General features: G+C 35.8%; 3 protein-coding genes and 1 non-coding gene across 4 annotated transcripts; 2 read left to right on the forward strand and 2 right to left on the reverse strand.

The window, feature by feature from the left end:
* Nucleotides 1–249: 249 nt before the first annotated feature.
* Nucleotides 250–8,660, forward strand: LOC116347994 (poly [ADP-ribose] polymerase tankyrase). The gene is made up of 16 exons (XM_031778834.1): nucleotides 250–1,265; nucleotides 3,648–3,872; nucleotides 4,001–4,334; nucleotides 4,406–4,629; nucleotides 4,727–5,141; nucleotides 5,214–5,522; nucleotides 5,586–5,941; nucleotides 6,018–6,094; nucleotides 6,196–6,734; nucleotides 6,797–6,957; nucleotides 7,032–7,189; nucleotides 7,266–7,434; nucleotides 7,506–7,629; nucleotides 7,694–7,791; nucleotides 7,868–7,926; nucleotides 7,989–8,660. The coding sequence occupies exons 1-16, from the start codon at nucleotides 1,079–1,081 to the stop codon at nucleotides 8,067–8,069; spliced, it is 3,516 nt and encodes a 1,171-aa protein (XP_031634694.1). The 5' UTR covers nucleotides 250–1,078; the 3' UTR covers nucleotides 8,070–8,660.
* Nucleotides 8,661–9,623: 963 nt separating this feature from the next.
* On the forward strand, nucleotides 9,624–10,939 carry LOC116347997 (39S ribosomal protein L44, mitochondrial). Its single transcript, XM_031778840.1, has 2 exons — nucleotides 9,624–9,799; nucleotides 9,884–10,939. Exons 1-2 carry the CDS (start codon nucleotides 9,715–9,717, stop codon nucleotides 10,834–10,836), a joined length of 1,038 nt encoding a protein of 345 aa, XP_031634700.1. The 5' UTR covers nucleotides 9,624–9,714; the 3' UTR covers nucleotides 10,837–10,939.
* LOC116347996 (centromere protein J) lies at nucleotides 10,922–14,790 on the reverse strand. The gene is made up of 3 exons (XM_031778838.1): nucleotides 13,800–14,790; nucleotides 11,891–13,721; nucleotides 10,922–11,521 (listed from the first exon to the last, which is right to left on the reverse strand). The coding sequence occupies exons 1-3, from the start codon at nucleotides 14,710–14,712 to the stop codon at nucleotides 11,170–11,172; spliced, it is 3,096 nt and encodes a 1,031-aa protein (XP_031634698.1). The 5' UTR covers nucleotides 14,713–14,790; the 3' UTR covers nucleotides 10,922–11,169.
* On the reverse strand, nucleotides 11,666–11,788 carry LOC116348018. Its single transcript, XR_004201746.1, has one exon. It is a non-coding gene; the product is annotated as a U4atac minor spliceosomal RNA (small nuclear RNA).
* Nucleotides 14,791–14,891: the final 101 nt, after the last annotated feature.

A 14,891-nucleotide genomic window follows, 5' to 3' on the forward strand; every position in this document is an offset into this window, starting at 1 on the left:
AATTTGAAAAAAATATTGAAAATATTTATTAAAAAAATGTTTTTTTCTTCTTATAACTAAAAAGATTCTGATTCGAAAATTGAATTCGCCATAAATCGTTGATTTGAATTCGCCGATGAATTTGAAGCAGTGGCAGCAGCAGTCGATTGCTGACATCGGGCGAACCGAACACATACTAACCGAATGATACGTGTTTTCAAATTGGTATATATACACACACATGCAATGTGTGTTTGAGACATGAATACAGAGACCAAAAAATATAAATATCAACACATCGTTTATTTATTGTTCGCTGTTGGGTCGCAGAGACATTGATGGGAGGACTGCATAAAATTAGTAGCAGCTGTTTGGTTGAGCAAAATTACAAAGAAAATATTCATACGGTGTAGCTAATAAAGTGCAGAATTCATGAAATTGTCAGAAATTTGCGTGAATTCTGTGCGTTGAGTCACCAAAAAAATGGCATAAGTGTGAGGATATGCAAAATTATCTAATCGATGTTGTGTCAAATGTTGAACGGCGTATTATTCATTCGGTGCAAAAAGATAATAATATAAAAAAGGCAATGGCTGGAAAGAGAAATGAAAATGATGTGAAATTAATATAATTGTGGAATATTATGTAAAATGTGGTTGTTGTCAAAATGAATAAAAAAAGAAATGCTGTAATGCTGAAGTGACAATTTAATCAAAGTGCTCCAAAAGCAAACAAAGTGAAATACACACGCAAAGAGAGAAAAAAAAGAGTTATGTCAAAAAAGGAAGCCAAATAATAAGGCGTCAATAAATGTCTCATGAAAAGTGTATAAACAATAAAAAATTCTAAAGAAAACACTGTTCATAGTCGCTAATTAAAACAATGTGTATTCTAACGAAAAAATGATTGCCTTTATACAAAATTATTATTCAAATCAAAGTGCTGTGACAAGATAGGTTAATTCGAAAAAGGGGCTTGTTGGTTTTTGTTGTTGTCGTTGCACGTCAAAACCGAATTCGAAGAATTCATTGATTTTGATTGAATAAAACAAAACCCAAACCAGTCATTTCAAACACGACTACAAAGAACAACAACGAAAATGTCTAGCCGCAGTCGAACGTTGTCGGTGAATTTGGATGTAGTCATGGCGAACGATCCACTGCGTGAATTGTTCGATGCATGCAAAACGGGTGATATTATCAAAGTAAAAAAATTGATAAATTCGCAAACGGTGAACGCAAGAGATACAGCCGGACGTAAATCAACTCCTCTACATTTTGCTGCTGGTTTGTATATACGCTATTTTGTTCCGCTATTGTTATTGTTGTTGATACCGTCGTTGTAATATCGATTAAATAAATAAATTTAACCGACGAGCATTTCCCATTAAACCACAAATTGACCAAATAAATGTACGAGGGATACGAAAAGAAAAGCGAAGAACTTGTTTTATTTGCACTGCATACGATACAGAGTAATATGCAGACACGGATGGACTAAGTGAAGTGGATGTATTATTATTGTCTATTATTGTAAGCCATATGCAAATAATAAAAAAAAACTTTGCATTCATAAACATAACTTGGAAAACACCAATAATATTGCTTTGCTTAAACAATTGTCCATCCATATTTTTTTTTTTTGCTATATACAAGCAACAGCAGAAGATATTAAGATAGAGTGTTCATTAGACGTAGGATAAAAAGCACATAATTAATGCTCTCTCGCTTTCTCTCTCTTCATCTCACTCAGCCAATGTTGCATTTCAATGGAAAATTATAGCGAATCCGTTTGCATTATAATGGTAAAAGCGTTTCCTCTTCACTTTCGAGTTAATGATGATGATACTGATGATGGATTGAATACAAAAGGCCAAAGATAGTTGTCACCATATTGGCAACTCAAAAATGATTCGAATTAAAATTTATGCGAATGAGGATAGAATGTGAGATGAATTTCAAACAGTCAGCGAATTTTGGTGAATTATAAAAATTGGCATCTCTTATGCCAAAGTATATCAAAATAATATTCGCAATAACGCGTCACCAATGTAGATTATTGGGTCAAACTCATGTCGCAGTGTACACTTTTCTTTTTTTTCTTCCTCTCTCTCTCTCTCTCTCTCGTTCTCTATTGGTTTTTGAGTTGACATATTTAAATTGATATTAAACACGTGTGTGTGTATGTTTCGCATTCTAATTATTCTCTCTCCTTCTACTTCACATATTACTCTGTCATGGCCAATGAATTTGATTGCAAATTTAACTGCCTGCACCGCGGTGAACCAAACATTAAAATTACCTGCAAAACGTTACAATTTTTTTTTGTCGCTGTTCATACAACAAGACAAATAACTACGATTGTACGTAACGAATATGTAAAAATAAAGAAAGAAAAATAAAATCTGAAAACAATGAAGTGTGTGCTGCTTTGAATAAACGTTGATCTCTGAGCAGGTAACTGCAATGAAGCTTAGCGCTTGAGCATATGAAAGTGGTTAAATTCATTATTCACTTCGGTGATTTATGTGCCTTTGCTGCTACTGCTCTATGGACGCGTTTAGTTGTGTTGTTGTGTTTTTTTTTCGCTTCTCTTTTTTTATGGCGTTGCTACTGTGAGTTTTCGACAATTGTGTGAAAAAGCGGCACGAATTTGACCCTCATTCAATTTGACAAACCGTGTCGACTTTTGAAATGGCAATATTTTTCCCGATGATTTTCTTTTGTTTGCTGAACAAAATTTTACTGCGCACTGAATGCATTCTTGTGAAAGAATTGAGATAATAATAAAAAAGTCAACACAGATAAAGATAGAAAGAGAAACATAAATTGTTGGCTCTTTTATTGACCTTCGGAATGACGTGAAACTGCTTCATAGCTTGATTCAACCATTGTGACAACAACACACACATAACTTATATCGGTGTAAGTGTAAACAAGTCAACAAAATCCATGTAAACAACATCCAAGTTGAGGTGGTTTGCCCATAATGTTCGTCGCGTATGACTGCAGGTGAATAATTCATAACCACACAGGTTTGCATTATTTAAACTAAGTCACTCCAAATGCAACTAGAGAAAGAGCAACGGAGTGAGACAAAAAAAAAATAGAGAGACTGAAAGAGAGAGAAAAAAAGACTGGCATTTTTGCTGAATAGTTCATTGGCGTTTTCCACATCGTTAATGTTATTTATGGTACATATACGTTTACTATACATATGATGTGCAATGTTAACTTATGTAAACGATTGCGCGAATAAACATCTATATCGCACACAATTGCCTTCGATTGCTGTTTTCAAAACACTCGATTTGTTTACGATTTAATTGATGCAATTAGTATAAATTGTCTGAATCAACACGGCAAAGGTATTTATCAATGGTGTAAATTGGTTAATTTTGGAAATATATTGCGCTGACATCGACATTAACTCAAAAATGAAAAATGACCTAAAAAAATCAAGCCAAAGAATAAACATTACACACACATATATATATTGAAACAGAACAACTGCATTGCATGGGCTACAAAAAAAGTTGTATTAATTGCTCGCTTTGAGCTATGAGTGAAAACCTCATTTGCAAGACATTGAAATTGATCTCTCGTGGTGGTTTTCCTTTTTTTGCTATTCCCTCGTGTATTTACGTAATTTTGCGAATTTGCTAATAGGGTACGGACGACGCGAAGTCGTTGAATTGCTGCTGGCAAATGGTGCTTCAATACAAGCTTGCGACGAAGGTGGCTTACATCCACTACACAATGCATGCTCGTTTGGCCATGCTGATGTAGTTCGATTGCTGCTCGAAGCTGGCGCATCGCCAAATACAACAGACAATTGGAATTTTAGTCCACTACATGAAGCGGCACAAAAGGGGAAAATCGATGTTTGTATTGGTATGTAATATTTTTTGCAAAACATATTATTGCCTCATTTGATTTTTGAATTTTTCACCATTTGTTTCATTTCGTATTGTTTCTTTCCACATTTTGTTTCGAATTTTCTTGTTTTGAAATAATAACAGCGTTATTACAACATGGTGCCAATCCAAATATTCGAAATTCGGAACAAAAAACACCAATCGATTTAGCAGACGATAACACAAGGCCAGTTTTAACGGGTGAATATCGAAAGGACGAACTATTGGAGGCCGCACGTTCTGGAGCTGAAGATCGATTGTTGGCTCTATTAACACCATTGAATGTGAATTGTCATGCGAGTGATGGTCGTCGTTCAACTCCGTTACATCTTTGCAGCGGCTATAATCGCATAAATATCGTTCAAATTTTATTACAAAATGGAGCTGATGTTCATGCCAAAGACAAAGGTGGATTGGTGCCATTGCATAATGCGGCCAGGTAATACAGCCTTGGATTTAGTGTGGTTTAAAACTGAAACAAATGTGAAAACGAGACATTTTCTTTTCTAGCTATGGTCATTTTGAAGTCACTGAAATGCTAATCAAACACGGAGCGAATGTAAATGCAAATGACCTGTGGGCATTTACTCCACTACATGAAGCCGCTTCAAAGAGTCGCATTGAGGTTTGTAGTTTGTTGTTAAGTGAAAAAGCAGATCCAACACTACTCAATTGTCACAATAAAACTGCGATTGATGCGGCACCAACAATGGAACTCCGTGACCGAATTGCATGTAAGTTTAAATTGGAAACATTTCTTTGTTTTTGTAGCCAAACAACAGACACTGACTGGTGGAGTGAATAATGAAATTTCTTTATTTTTCCCCGTAGACGAATACAAAGGTCATTCGATTTTAGATGCATGTAGGCAAGCGGATGCACCAAGACTCAAGAAAATCTTAACAACCGACACAGTTAATTTTGTTCATCCGTATACATCCGATACGCCACTCCATTGTGCCGTTGCATCAGTGTATCCAAAACGAAAACAAGTCGTTGAAACTCTGATTCGAAAGGGTGCTCTTTTGAATGAAAAGAATAAAGACTTTTTAACGCCGTTGCATTTGGCTGCGGATCATTCGTATTTCGAGATTTTGGATTTACTGCTGAAGAATGGAGCCGATGTAAATGCATTAGATGGATTGGGTCAAACTGCCTTGCATCGATGTGCACGTGATAATAATGATCAAGCATGTTGTCTTCTTCTATCGTATAATATCGATTCAAAAATCATTTCACTTCAGGGGTAAATTGAAAAAGGAATTTATTTATTGAGATTATTTGTAATTTTGTGTTGTTGCTGTTGTCCTTTTTTTAGATACACTGCTGCTCAACTGGCATCGGAAAGTGTTTTAAAAATATTGAAAAATCCACCTGATAATGTGGATTTGGAAGAACAGTTATTGGAAGCATCAAAAACGGGTGATTTAGAAACAGTGCAACGGATTGTTCTTAGTAATCCGCACACAGTTAATTGTCGTGATTTAGACGGTCGACATTCAACTCCACTCCATTTTGCAAGCGGCTACAATCGCATTGCAATTGTCGAATTTTTGCTTGAACATGGAGCTGAAGTGAATCATGCATCAGATAAAGGGGGTTTGGTTCCTATTCATAACGCATGCAGGTAATGAACACTTGAATGTGATTTAAAAATCGAACAAAAATGAAAACGTTACATTCTTTCTAGTTACGGACATTATGAAGTCACCGAATTGTTAATCAAATATGGGGCAAATGTAAATATAGCTGATCTGTGGAAATTCACTCCACTACACGAAGCTGCCGCCAAAGGAAAGTATGAAATTGTAAAGTTGCTGCTTAAAAACGGTGCAGATCCCACAAAGAAAAACCGCGATGGAGCAACTCCATTGGACCTTATTCGTGATGGAGATGAAGATGTGGCTGATTTACTTCGTGGAAAAGCCGCTCTATTGGATGCCGCCAAGAAAGGCAATTTGGCTCGTGTTCAACGTTTGGTCACACCAGAGAATATTAATTGTCGTGATTCACAGGGTAGAAACTCAACTCTACTGCATTTGGCTGGTAATTGTTGATTCTGAACTATTTTAAAGAGAGTATCAAAGAAAATGATTAACGGAAAGTATAAATTTCAATTTAGCTGGATTCAATAACTTTGAAGTGGCCGAATTCTTGTTAGAAAGTGGAGCCGACGTAAATGCTCAAGACAAAGGAGGAGTAAGTATACTTTGACAATCTAACTCTTCTTTAAATATTCTATTAATATTGAATGCTTAGCCTGAATGTTCGTTATCTGTTTTTTCTTCTCCCTCTCACAGCTGATACCACTGCACAACGCAAGCTCATATGGACATTTAGATATTGCCGCCTTACTATTAAAGCACAACACTGTCGTTAATGCCACAGACAAGTGGGGCTTTGCACCCTTACATGAAGCTGCTCAAAAAGGTCGAACTCAGTTGTGTTCGTTATTGTTAGCACACGGAGCAGATCCGTTTATGAAAAATCAAGAAAACCAAACTCCAATCGAATTGGCTACCGCTGAAGATGTAAAATGTCTGCTGCAAGATGCAATGACAATATCAATAAGCAATCAAAGTATCACATCAAACGGTGGACTATTGTGTTTAAATACATCAAAACAAAATCAACAATCGATTTTGGTGTCGCCAACGACAGAAACCGAAATTGTTACATTGCCGACTGGTGCATCGATGACATTATCGGTGCCGGTTCCACAAACACCCAGTCGCTCATGCTTAAGTCCCGCACAAGGTGCTGAATCGCATGTGGACGGTATCAGCACTGAACCAAATGAAACAGAAACAGTGTCTAGCGTTGCTAGCTTTTTAATTAGGTACATAACAACCATTTTCCTGGTGTAATTCAAACATTTACAAAATTATTTTATGATTTTAGCCTGCAATTGGAACAATTGATTGAACTATTTGATCGAGAGCAAATTACGATGGAAATTCTTGCTGAAATGGGACACGAAGATTTGAAGCAGGTCGGAGTATCAGCTTATGGTTTTCGACATAAGATTCTAAAGGGCATTGCTGCGCTTCGAGCCACAACTGGTAATACATTCTCATTTGGTGTAATCGATGATGGATTTTTATCCAAATTTTTTTGTGCGTTTTTGTCGCTACAGGCTTGGGACAACCACCAAATCCAGGTACCCTTTTGGTTGATTTACTTCCAGACGATAAAGAATTTTTAGCTGTTGAAGAAGAAATGCAAGCAACAATCAGAGAACATCGTGATAATGGTCAATCGGGTGGATTTTTCAATCGATACAATATAATCCGGGTAATTTTTATGCACACAGACATTATTTGGTGGACAAATGTTCATATGAATTCTTCTATATGTTGATCAAATGTAGATTCAAAAGGTTCAAAATCGAAGGCTGTGGGAACGTTATGTCCATCGTAGACAAGAGATTTCCGACGAAAATAACGGACAAGGCTATGAACGGATGTTATTTCATGGCAGTCCATTTATAAATGCTATTGTTCAGAAGGGATTTGATGAGCGACATGCTTACATTGGAGGTATACAATTTCTATATTGACCTACTGTCATGTGTCACAATTTTAAACGTTTTCTTCTTTTATTTTAAAAGGAATGTTTGGAGCTGGTATCTACTTTGCGGAACATAGTTCGAAAAGTAATCAATATGTCTACGGAATGGGAGGCGGAATCGGATGTCCAGCACATAAAGACAAATCTTGCTATTTTTGTCCAAGGTAAAGTACAATTATTTTGATTCTTAATCAAAACCGAAGAAATAATGAGACTGCATTTATAAAGGCAATTGCTGTTGTGTCGCGTTGCGTTGGGAAAATCATTTCTTCAGTTTAGTGCAATGAAAATGGCCCATTCACCACCAGGTCATCACAGTGTCATTGGTAAGCTATTCTAAAAATAAATATAAATAGTTCATTATTGACACCTATTGTAAATGGCACTTTACGATTCTCTCAGGTCGACCTTCAGCTGGTGGTTTACATTTTCCTGAATATGTTGTGTATCGCGGTGAACAAGTAAGAAAACTGACATTTCTTCTATTGAAATTTGTGTTATGATTTGTGCATATTTTCTGCAGGCATATCCCGAGTATTTGGTCACATATCAAATTGTAAAGCCAGAGGACACTTCTAGTGGCAATGAAGATTCAACGAGATGATGGACTGTAAATACAAATTCGTCTACAACGAATTCAACACAAGTGATAGGGAATGGTGCATCACGTATAACAAAATCAACTACGGTATCGAATATTTATGGAAAATACAATTATTTGATCATAACGCCAGCGGTGTCAATCGATCAGAATTACGATAATGGAAATGCAAACTACTACATTGAAGATGACGATGACGATGATGACGATGACATCGATATCAATTTGAATGCCACTGCCGCCATCGCCACCACCAACAATAATAATCACATAAAAAATACCGTTTCAAATAAGCGAAACCATAAGAGCTCCATGATAATATTGAATCAACGTTCAAATTTAATGCCAAAACGTACACGATCATCGCATTCGTGGCGATGGTGTACATTACTTTGTTCAGCAATTAAATGTTTTGGCAATAGTACGGGATTTTCGGCAGCTGCCGCCACAGTTGCCGCTGCCAATACAAATTCCTATACAAATAATAATTACGCACGACATTTCCTATCGTCGGAAAATAATGTACACGAATCGCACTGTAAAAATGATGATAATAATATGCCCTACGATTTGTGACATCTTTTCTTATCGTCATCATTGAATTTTTCATTATTTTTTCCCCTCTGATATTTACATTTATATATATATATTCCGTTTCTGTATCATATACGTATACATAACATAAACTTATGATAATGCAATCTCTTTTTATCTCTTCTCCCCCACTATCCATATGTTGAGTATGGCATTTAATTGAAGTTAGAATAACAAATAGAACAATCTGTTCATATCCATTGGTTTGCATTTAGTAACCATATTATAATAGTTATATGCGTTTTTAAGAGAGACGATTGGTATAGATATTCAGTCATTTCGGGTTGAACGAAGTAAAAAAATGAATTTAAATTACTTTTGTTAAGCACAAATTTCTATTTACCTGATATTGTAAATTTGCCAAGCAAAAAAAAGATATCAAAAGACGTTTCCTCATTTTAAATTATGTAGAAGTAGATGCTATGATCTCAAAACAAAAACGTCAAAATTAAGAGAAAATCGATTCGAACTCGATATACTTCTTTTATTTAAAATGAATTTCTTCAAACGAATTCAATTTGCTTCTTCACATTTTAAAACAATACTTTTGACAATTAAATATTGCCAAGATTTTTTTGATTGTAATTTATGTTTTAAATTTTTTTGACCAAAATTATTTTTTAAAAACAACTATCGTTCAAAGACTTTCGATGAGAAAAAAAATAAACAAACAAATTTCCAAAATAAAGTATTCTTGTTAATCGTTACATGAATAGGAACAAATAGATTAGTTATTTAACTCTTGAACTGATTTAGACAAAATTGACTTTTTTCTTATGGCTAAAATTATTCTCTCTGTAAAAAAATTAGACTCTTTGATAAATAAACGAAAATAAAAAATAAAGACGATTTTTTATTCTTGAATTTCCATCATTCTTTGGCATTTCAAATAAAGGTTATTTTCCATATTTTGGCATAGACAACGAAAATTTGACACAATTTGTCAAATTATTTGACGTTCAATCGCTCACATTCTTCAGTCTGGCCGAGCACTTGTTCGCGATAGAAAACATTTGAAATTAACATTATTAGTTGAGAAAACATTCACATAAACATGTCCAGGCTACTTTGGAAGACATTGCGGTCATCGGCAAAGCTCCATTCGTTCAATTCATTTCCTTCAATTGCAGCATCAGAATGTAATTGATTTGTTTTTATTGATCATAACCTCAAAATCAGTCTCTGTTATAGTAAATTCTAAAAAATTTTTTTGAACATTTCAGTGACCAATTCAAGTTCAATAAGATCAATACAACGCTGGGTGGCACCAACAATTGCTGAATTAAATCGGCGTAAAAGAATATATGCCGATAAATTGCCACAAGTTCACAAGCGTTCAAGTTTCATCGATTGGAATTTCAAAGCCGAAATCTATTCGTATGGCAAGCGATTGAATGAGAATTTCGATTTGGCGCTGTTAGAACGTGCATTTGTACAGCGATCGTATGCAATTCAGGAGGAGCTTCGTTGGGAAAAGCTTGGCATTGAGAAAGATGAAATGGCAATCATACAAGACAATCGTGAATTGGCTGACAAAGGATTGAAACTAGCAAAAAACTATGTGGATAACTTTTTACGTTATCATTTGCCACAGTATCCAGACGAAGGAATCGCCGTGCTATTAAATTATTTACTATCGACCGAGAAATTGGCATATATTTCACAGAATTTAGGTTCAAAAGAAATTATATTGGCCGCTGAATATCCACCATCCGAAGAATCATTGGCACAAACACTGCTGGCCATCATCGGTGCATTGGAAGAATCACAAATAGATGGAAATCTTGAACGCCCGTATAATTTTGTGCGTGACTTTATTTGCACACATTTGAATCAAGTCGATATCAATGAAGTGTGGAAAATTGAGAATCCGTTTGAGTTGCTGAAACAAGTTTGTGCACAGAAAAATATCAAAAACATTGAACCACGAATCATTGGCGATTTGAGTAAAAATGATATTTTATCGTGTTGTCGAATTGGCCTTTATGATAGTGATACAAAGAAATTACTGGGCACCGGCTATGGAGATACATACCATAATGGCATTGAAACCGCTTCAATTGATGCTCTTTCGAAAATCTTTGGAACATTCAATTTAAAACCATTCAACTATGAAATCACACCGGCCGAACTGTTCGAAGCGCAGCAAAGCAAATCAAGGCAAATCGCCAATTAGGATATAGATCAACAACTGAAAATTGTTTAAAAATTTATTGTTCGTTTAACATCAAAACCAAAATAGAATAAAAAACATACGTGAAAAATGAAAATTGTTAAAATCTGGGTGTATTTTATTTTGTGAATTGCACAACAACAACAAAAATATTTTATATCAATACATATTTTGATTCTCAATCAGAACAAGTCCACATCATAGTCATCGTTGAATGTGTGTGTGCGTGTATACATATATTTGACATCTATGGATGCTTTTTTAACACTAAATCTAAATAGGTTTCATATAAATTATGTGTAGCATGACAATGATTTCTTTTTATTTTCGAATATCTTAAATTGAAATTGTTTCTGAGTCCATGATGAGTTTTCCGTCTTTGTTCTTCAAACGGACACGTCCATTGGAGTATCGTGTTTCGGTTGAGCCGTCCGGATAAACAATCTTCACCGTACCATCAGGATATTCTCGGCGTTTGTGACCGTTTGCATGGACTTCACGTTGTCCATTCGGTAGCATCAGGATACGTTCACCATTGGTCATTTGAATGGCATTCGAACCATCTGCATATTTCCATTCTTCTTTAATTCCTTCCTGTTGTTCTCTATTTGGATTTGTGATTCGGACTGTACCATTTGGAAAATAAATTTCCACTTTGCCATCTTTGTGGCGATGTTCCGTTTGACCACTGAAAATTAATACAAGAAGAAATTTAAAGAAAAAAATACGATGAGAGATAAGGATTTGTGTTTTACTGCATTTTTCCTTTCATTTCTTGTTAACATTCAGTGGTAAATGTAAATAAGCAACAGCTCTTTGTAAAGTAAAAGAGCCTTGCAAAAATTCCGCCAAAGCATATCTTTAGCGGGGTTTATTTATTAATCATTTGGGTGTCAGCAGCAATGCTCTCACTAAACGTTCCTCGAGACATTTTGCTCCCCAAGACAAGGAATAGTTTTTATGCACATTTTACCACTATACTATCTAATATTATCGATGACATTGCACAAGTGAATTATAAAAAATTCAAAAGTGAAAAAAATGCGTTTTTACTTACTCTGGATATTCGAATATTTCCAAACCATCTAAATACGTAGTTTGCCATGTATTTGTTTCACTATAATAGTACTTGACAATTCCTTCTTTAATATCGGTTTCTTTAATGTCCTTGTTAAAGTATAACATACGAATGCACATTCCATCGGCTGATATTTTCTTTAAATTTCCATTTTGATACCAAACGTCTTTGCTACCGTCCGGATTATCAATGATACGTTTCATCGATGTAGTGTTCAAACTGTCCGATTCATCGCATCTACCAGACACACCTTTATCAAATTCACGTTCATCTTCGGTGTGTTTATTGTTTGCTTTTGAAAAATAATTCGATTTATCATCGTGCGATGTTGAACATTCACTGCCATCACCATCACCTTCCGATTGATTTGAGCACAATTCATACGAATATTTTTCGTCGATTTCACTCTGTAAATTTGGCACACTTTTCGAGCGCATTTGATTCCCCTTCAATGGTTCGCGGTGGCATGTTACTTTGGCCACAACGGTTTTATGTGCATTCATATTTGAGCACTTTTTCACCACTCGTTTGACAGGCTTCTCATTTGCGGCATCCTTGGCATTTTCATGCTGTTGATTATCACGACCATCGTTCGTGTGTGCCAATTTCGAAATACTTTTATTGATTTCATGCAAAACTTTGCTATTGCTTTGTCGTCTCAATCGCATATTTTCCGCTTCCAATTTTTTATTTTCACGTTGCAATTGTTCCACTTCAAATCGAGCCTCTTTCAAATCCTTTTCAACATTCCGCAGTTGTGCCCGAATTCGACCTTGAGCAGCTACATGTTTTTGTTCGCGTGCACCAATTTCGGCCTCATGGTTCGAACATTTTTCACGTAAACGTGCCAGTTCATCTTTTTCGGTTTGTGTTATGGCACGCCCCTCTTTCATTTTCTTCTCCCATTTGGCCTTTTCATCGAGCATTTTCAAGCGTTGTTCATGCATATACATCTCAAAATTTATACGTTCATTTTCCATGCGCTCCTGCGAAGCACGACACTCTTCATCAAATGTTAAACGAATCCTATCGTATTCACGAATCAATTTGGTGAGCTCAGAATTTTGTTCGCGAAACGATTGTATCTCTTTTTCCAAACTGATCATTCGCTGTTGTAATTGGGTTTTTGCTTCGCCATCATGTGTTTCATTGAAATCGATTGCCGTTGCAAGTGCACTTTCTTCGCCATCGGTGCCATCCTCATGATCACTTTTGTTTGAATTCAAATCGGAAATTTCAAAATCTTTGGCCACACTCAATCGATTCTGGAATTTTTGCTTCAGTCGGCGATCAAAGAGTTTTTCTTTGAATTTTTGAAATGAATCGGTTGTTTTGCCATTTGGACTGGATGTTCGTGGCACATCGTATATACTTTCAATCAATTGACTTTGGTCGACTTTTTCAATGGCTATTGCTTTCGAATGAAAACGTACGTGTTTCGATTCATCGCCCATGCTACTATCACTGCTAATACTATGGTGTACATTCTCTTCGTCTTCGTCCTCTTCTTCAATATCGCCAAAATTTTGATTGGCCATATAATGCTTTGGCGATATGTTCACACCAACTTTAAATTTTACCACCACATTATCATCACGTCTAGATCTCTCCATTTCTAATGCACCGTTCGTTTGATTAAAATCCTCTTCGAGCTGCACAAATTGTTTTAATTCATTTATTTCGTCTTGTTGCAATCGTACGCGTTCTTTGGTCGGTGTGTCCAGCAAGAATTTCGTGGTCGGTGACAAAAAATTGGCACTAATCGGTACAATGGATGCTTGCTCTATTCCATTCGCACTCTGCAAAACATCTGTAAAAGTGACAACAAACAAATTAAATGTATGGCCTACTAAAAAAAACAAAATCTATTTAAATCTCGTCTATTTACCTTGATTGCGGTGATGTAATGGTTTATTCACATCGCTGTGTAATACAGACGACGAATTTCCTTTGCATTGTGTGATTTTGTTTGGTTTTAACTTCAGTGACACTGTTCGTGGATTTGGGCGTTTCGCTGTCTCTTTCAATTTCCTGGTTTTTTCTCTAGTATTATGTTTGTATCCACCGTCGTGTGTGTTGTTTTGTTGTCCTTCGAATGTTTCAACTACCCCAACGTCTGCATTCAATGATGCTAATGTATCATTTGTTGTGATTTCCTGATGACGTTGTTTACGTGATTGTTGCGATTGCGCATGTTTTTGCATCCGCCGTGCGTATTTATATTTTGGCAGATTATCCAAGCGAAAAGCATTTGGATCAACTTTAAAGCGATTCTTTAATCCTTCGCCGCGTTTCAAATACGGTCGTTTGGGTATTTGAGCCATCTCCTCCGTCACCGTATTGACATTAAGTGCTGGTGAATGGATCGCTAGATTTTCGATGATTTTTTGCAATTGATTCATGGACGGTGAGCTCAATTCGAGTGGTGTCAACAATGGTTTGTTTTCGATTGATGACGTTTTTGGTGATTTAATCAATTGTGGTGTTTGATGCTGTTGACGAAAGCCAAAACTCGATTCAAGCGAACCAGAACCAATGTCCTGTAGACTGGACTCATCACCACTCAATCCAAACATCGCATATAGTTTTTGCTTTTCCAACTGCAACATTTTCTGCTGATCTAATTGACTTTCAGCCAAACATTTTCGTTGCGATTCTTGCCACTGTCGCAATTCATTTAATTGAGCCAATATCACGCTTTCATCGTTCAGATCATTGTTTATATCATTATTGTTTGCATTTAAATTTCCATCTACCGTTGACACACTCGAGTTGAACAAAGATATATCATTTGTTGTCATTTTTAATACATTTCACATTCACAAATTTACAATAGTTCACATAAAAAAGACAATTTGATAAAATAAATCCTGAAATAATATGCCGTTTTCAAGCAAACAAACAATCCTTACAACAAATTCGTTTAAAATGAACAAAATCAACTATGAAGTTGGCTCTAGTTTGCGCGGCAATACTCATA

This window comes from Contarinia nasturtii, unplaced genomic scaffold, assembly GCF_009176525.2.
Source record: "Contarinia nasturtii isolate CC-2019 unplaced genomic scaffold, AAFC_CNas_1.1 Cnas_scaffold_2228, whole genome shotgun sequence".
NCBI classification, from domain to species: Eukaryota; Metazoa; Arthropoda; class Insecta; order Diptera; family Cecidomyiidae; genus Contarinia; species Contarinia nasturtii.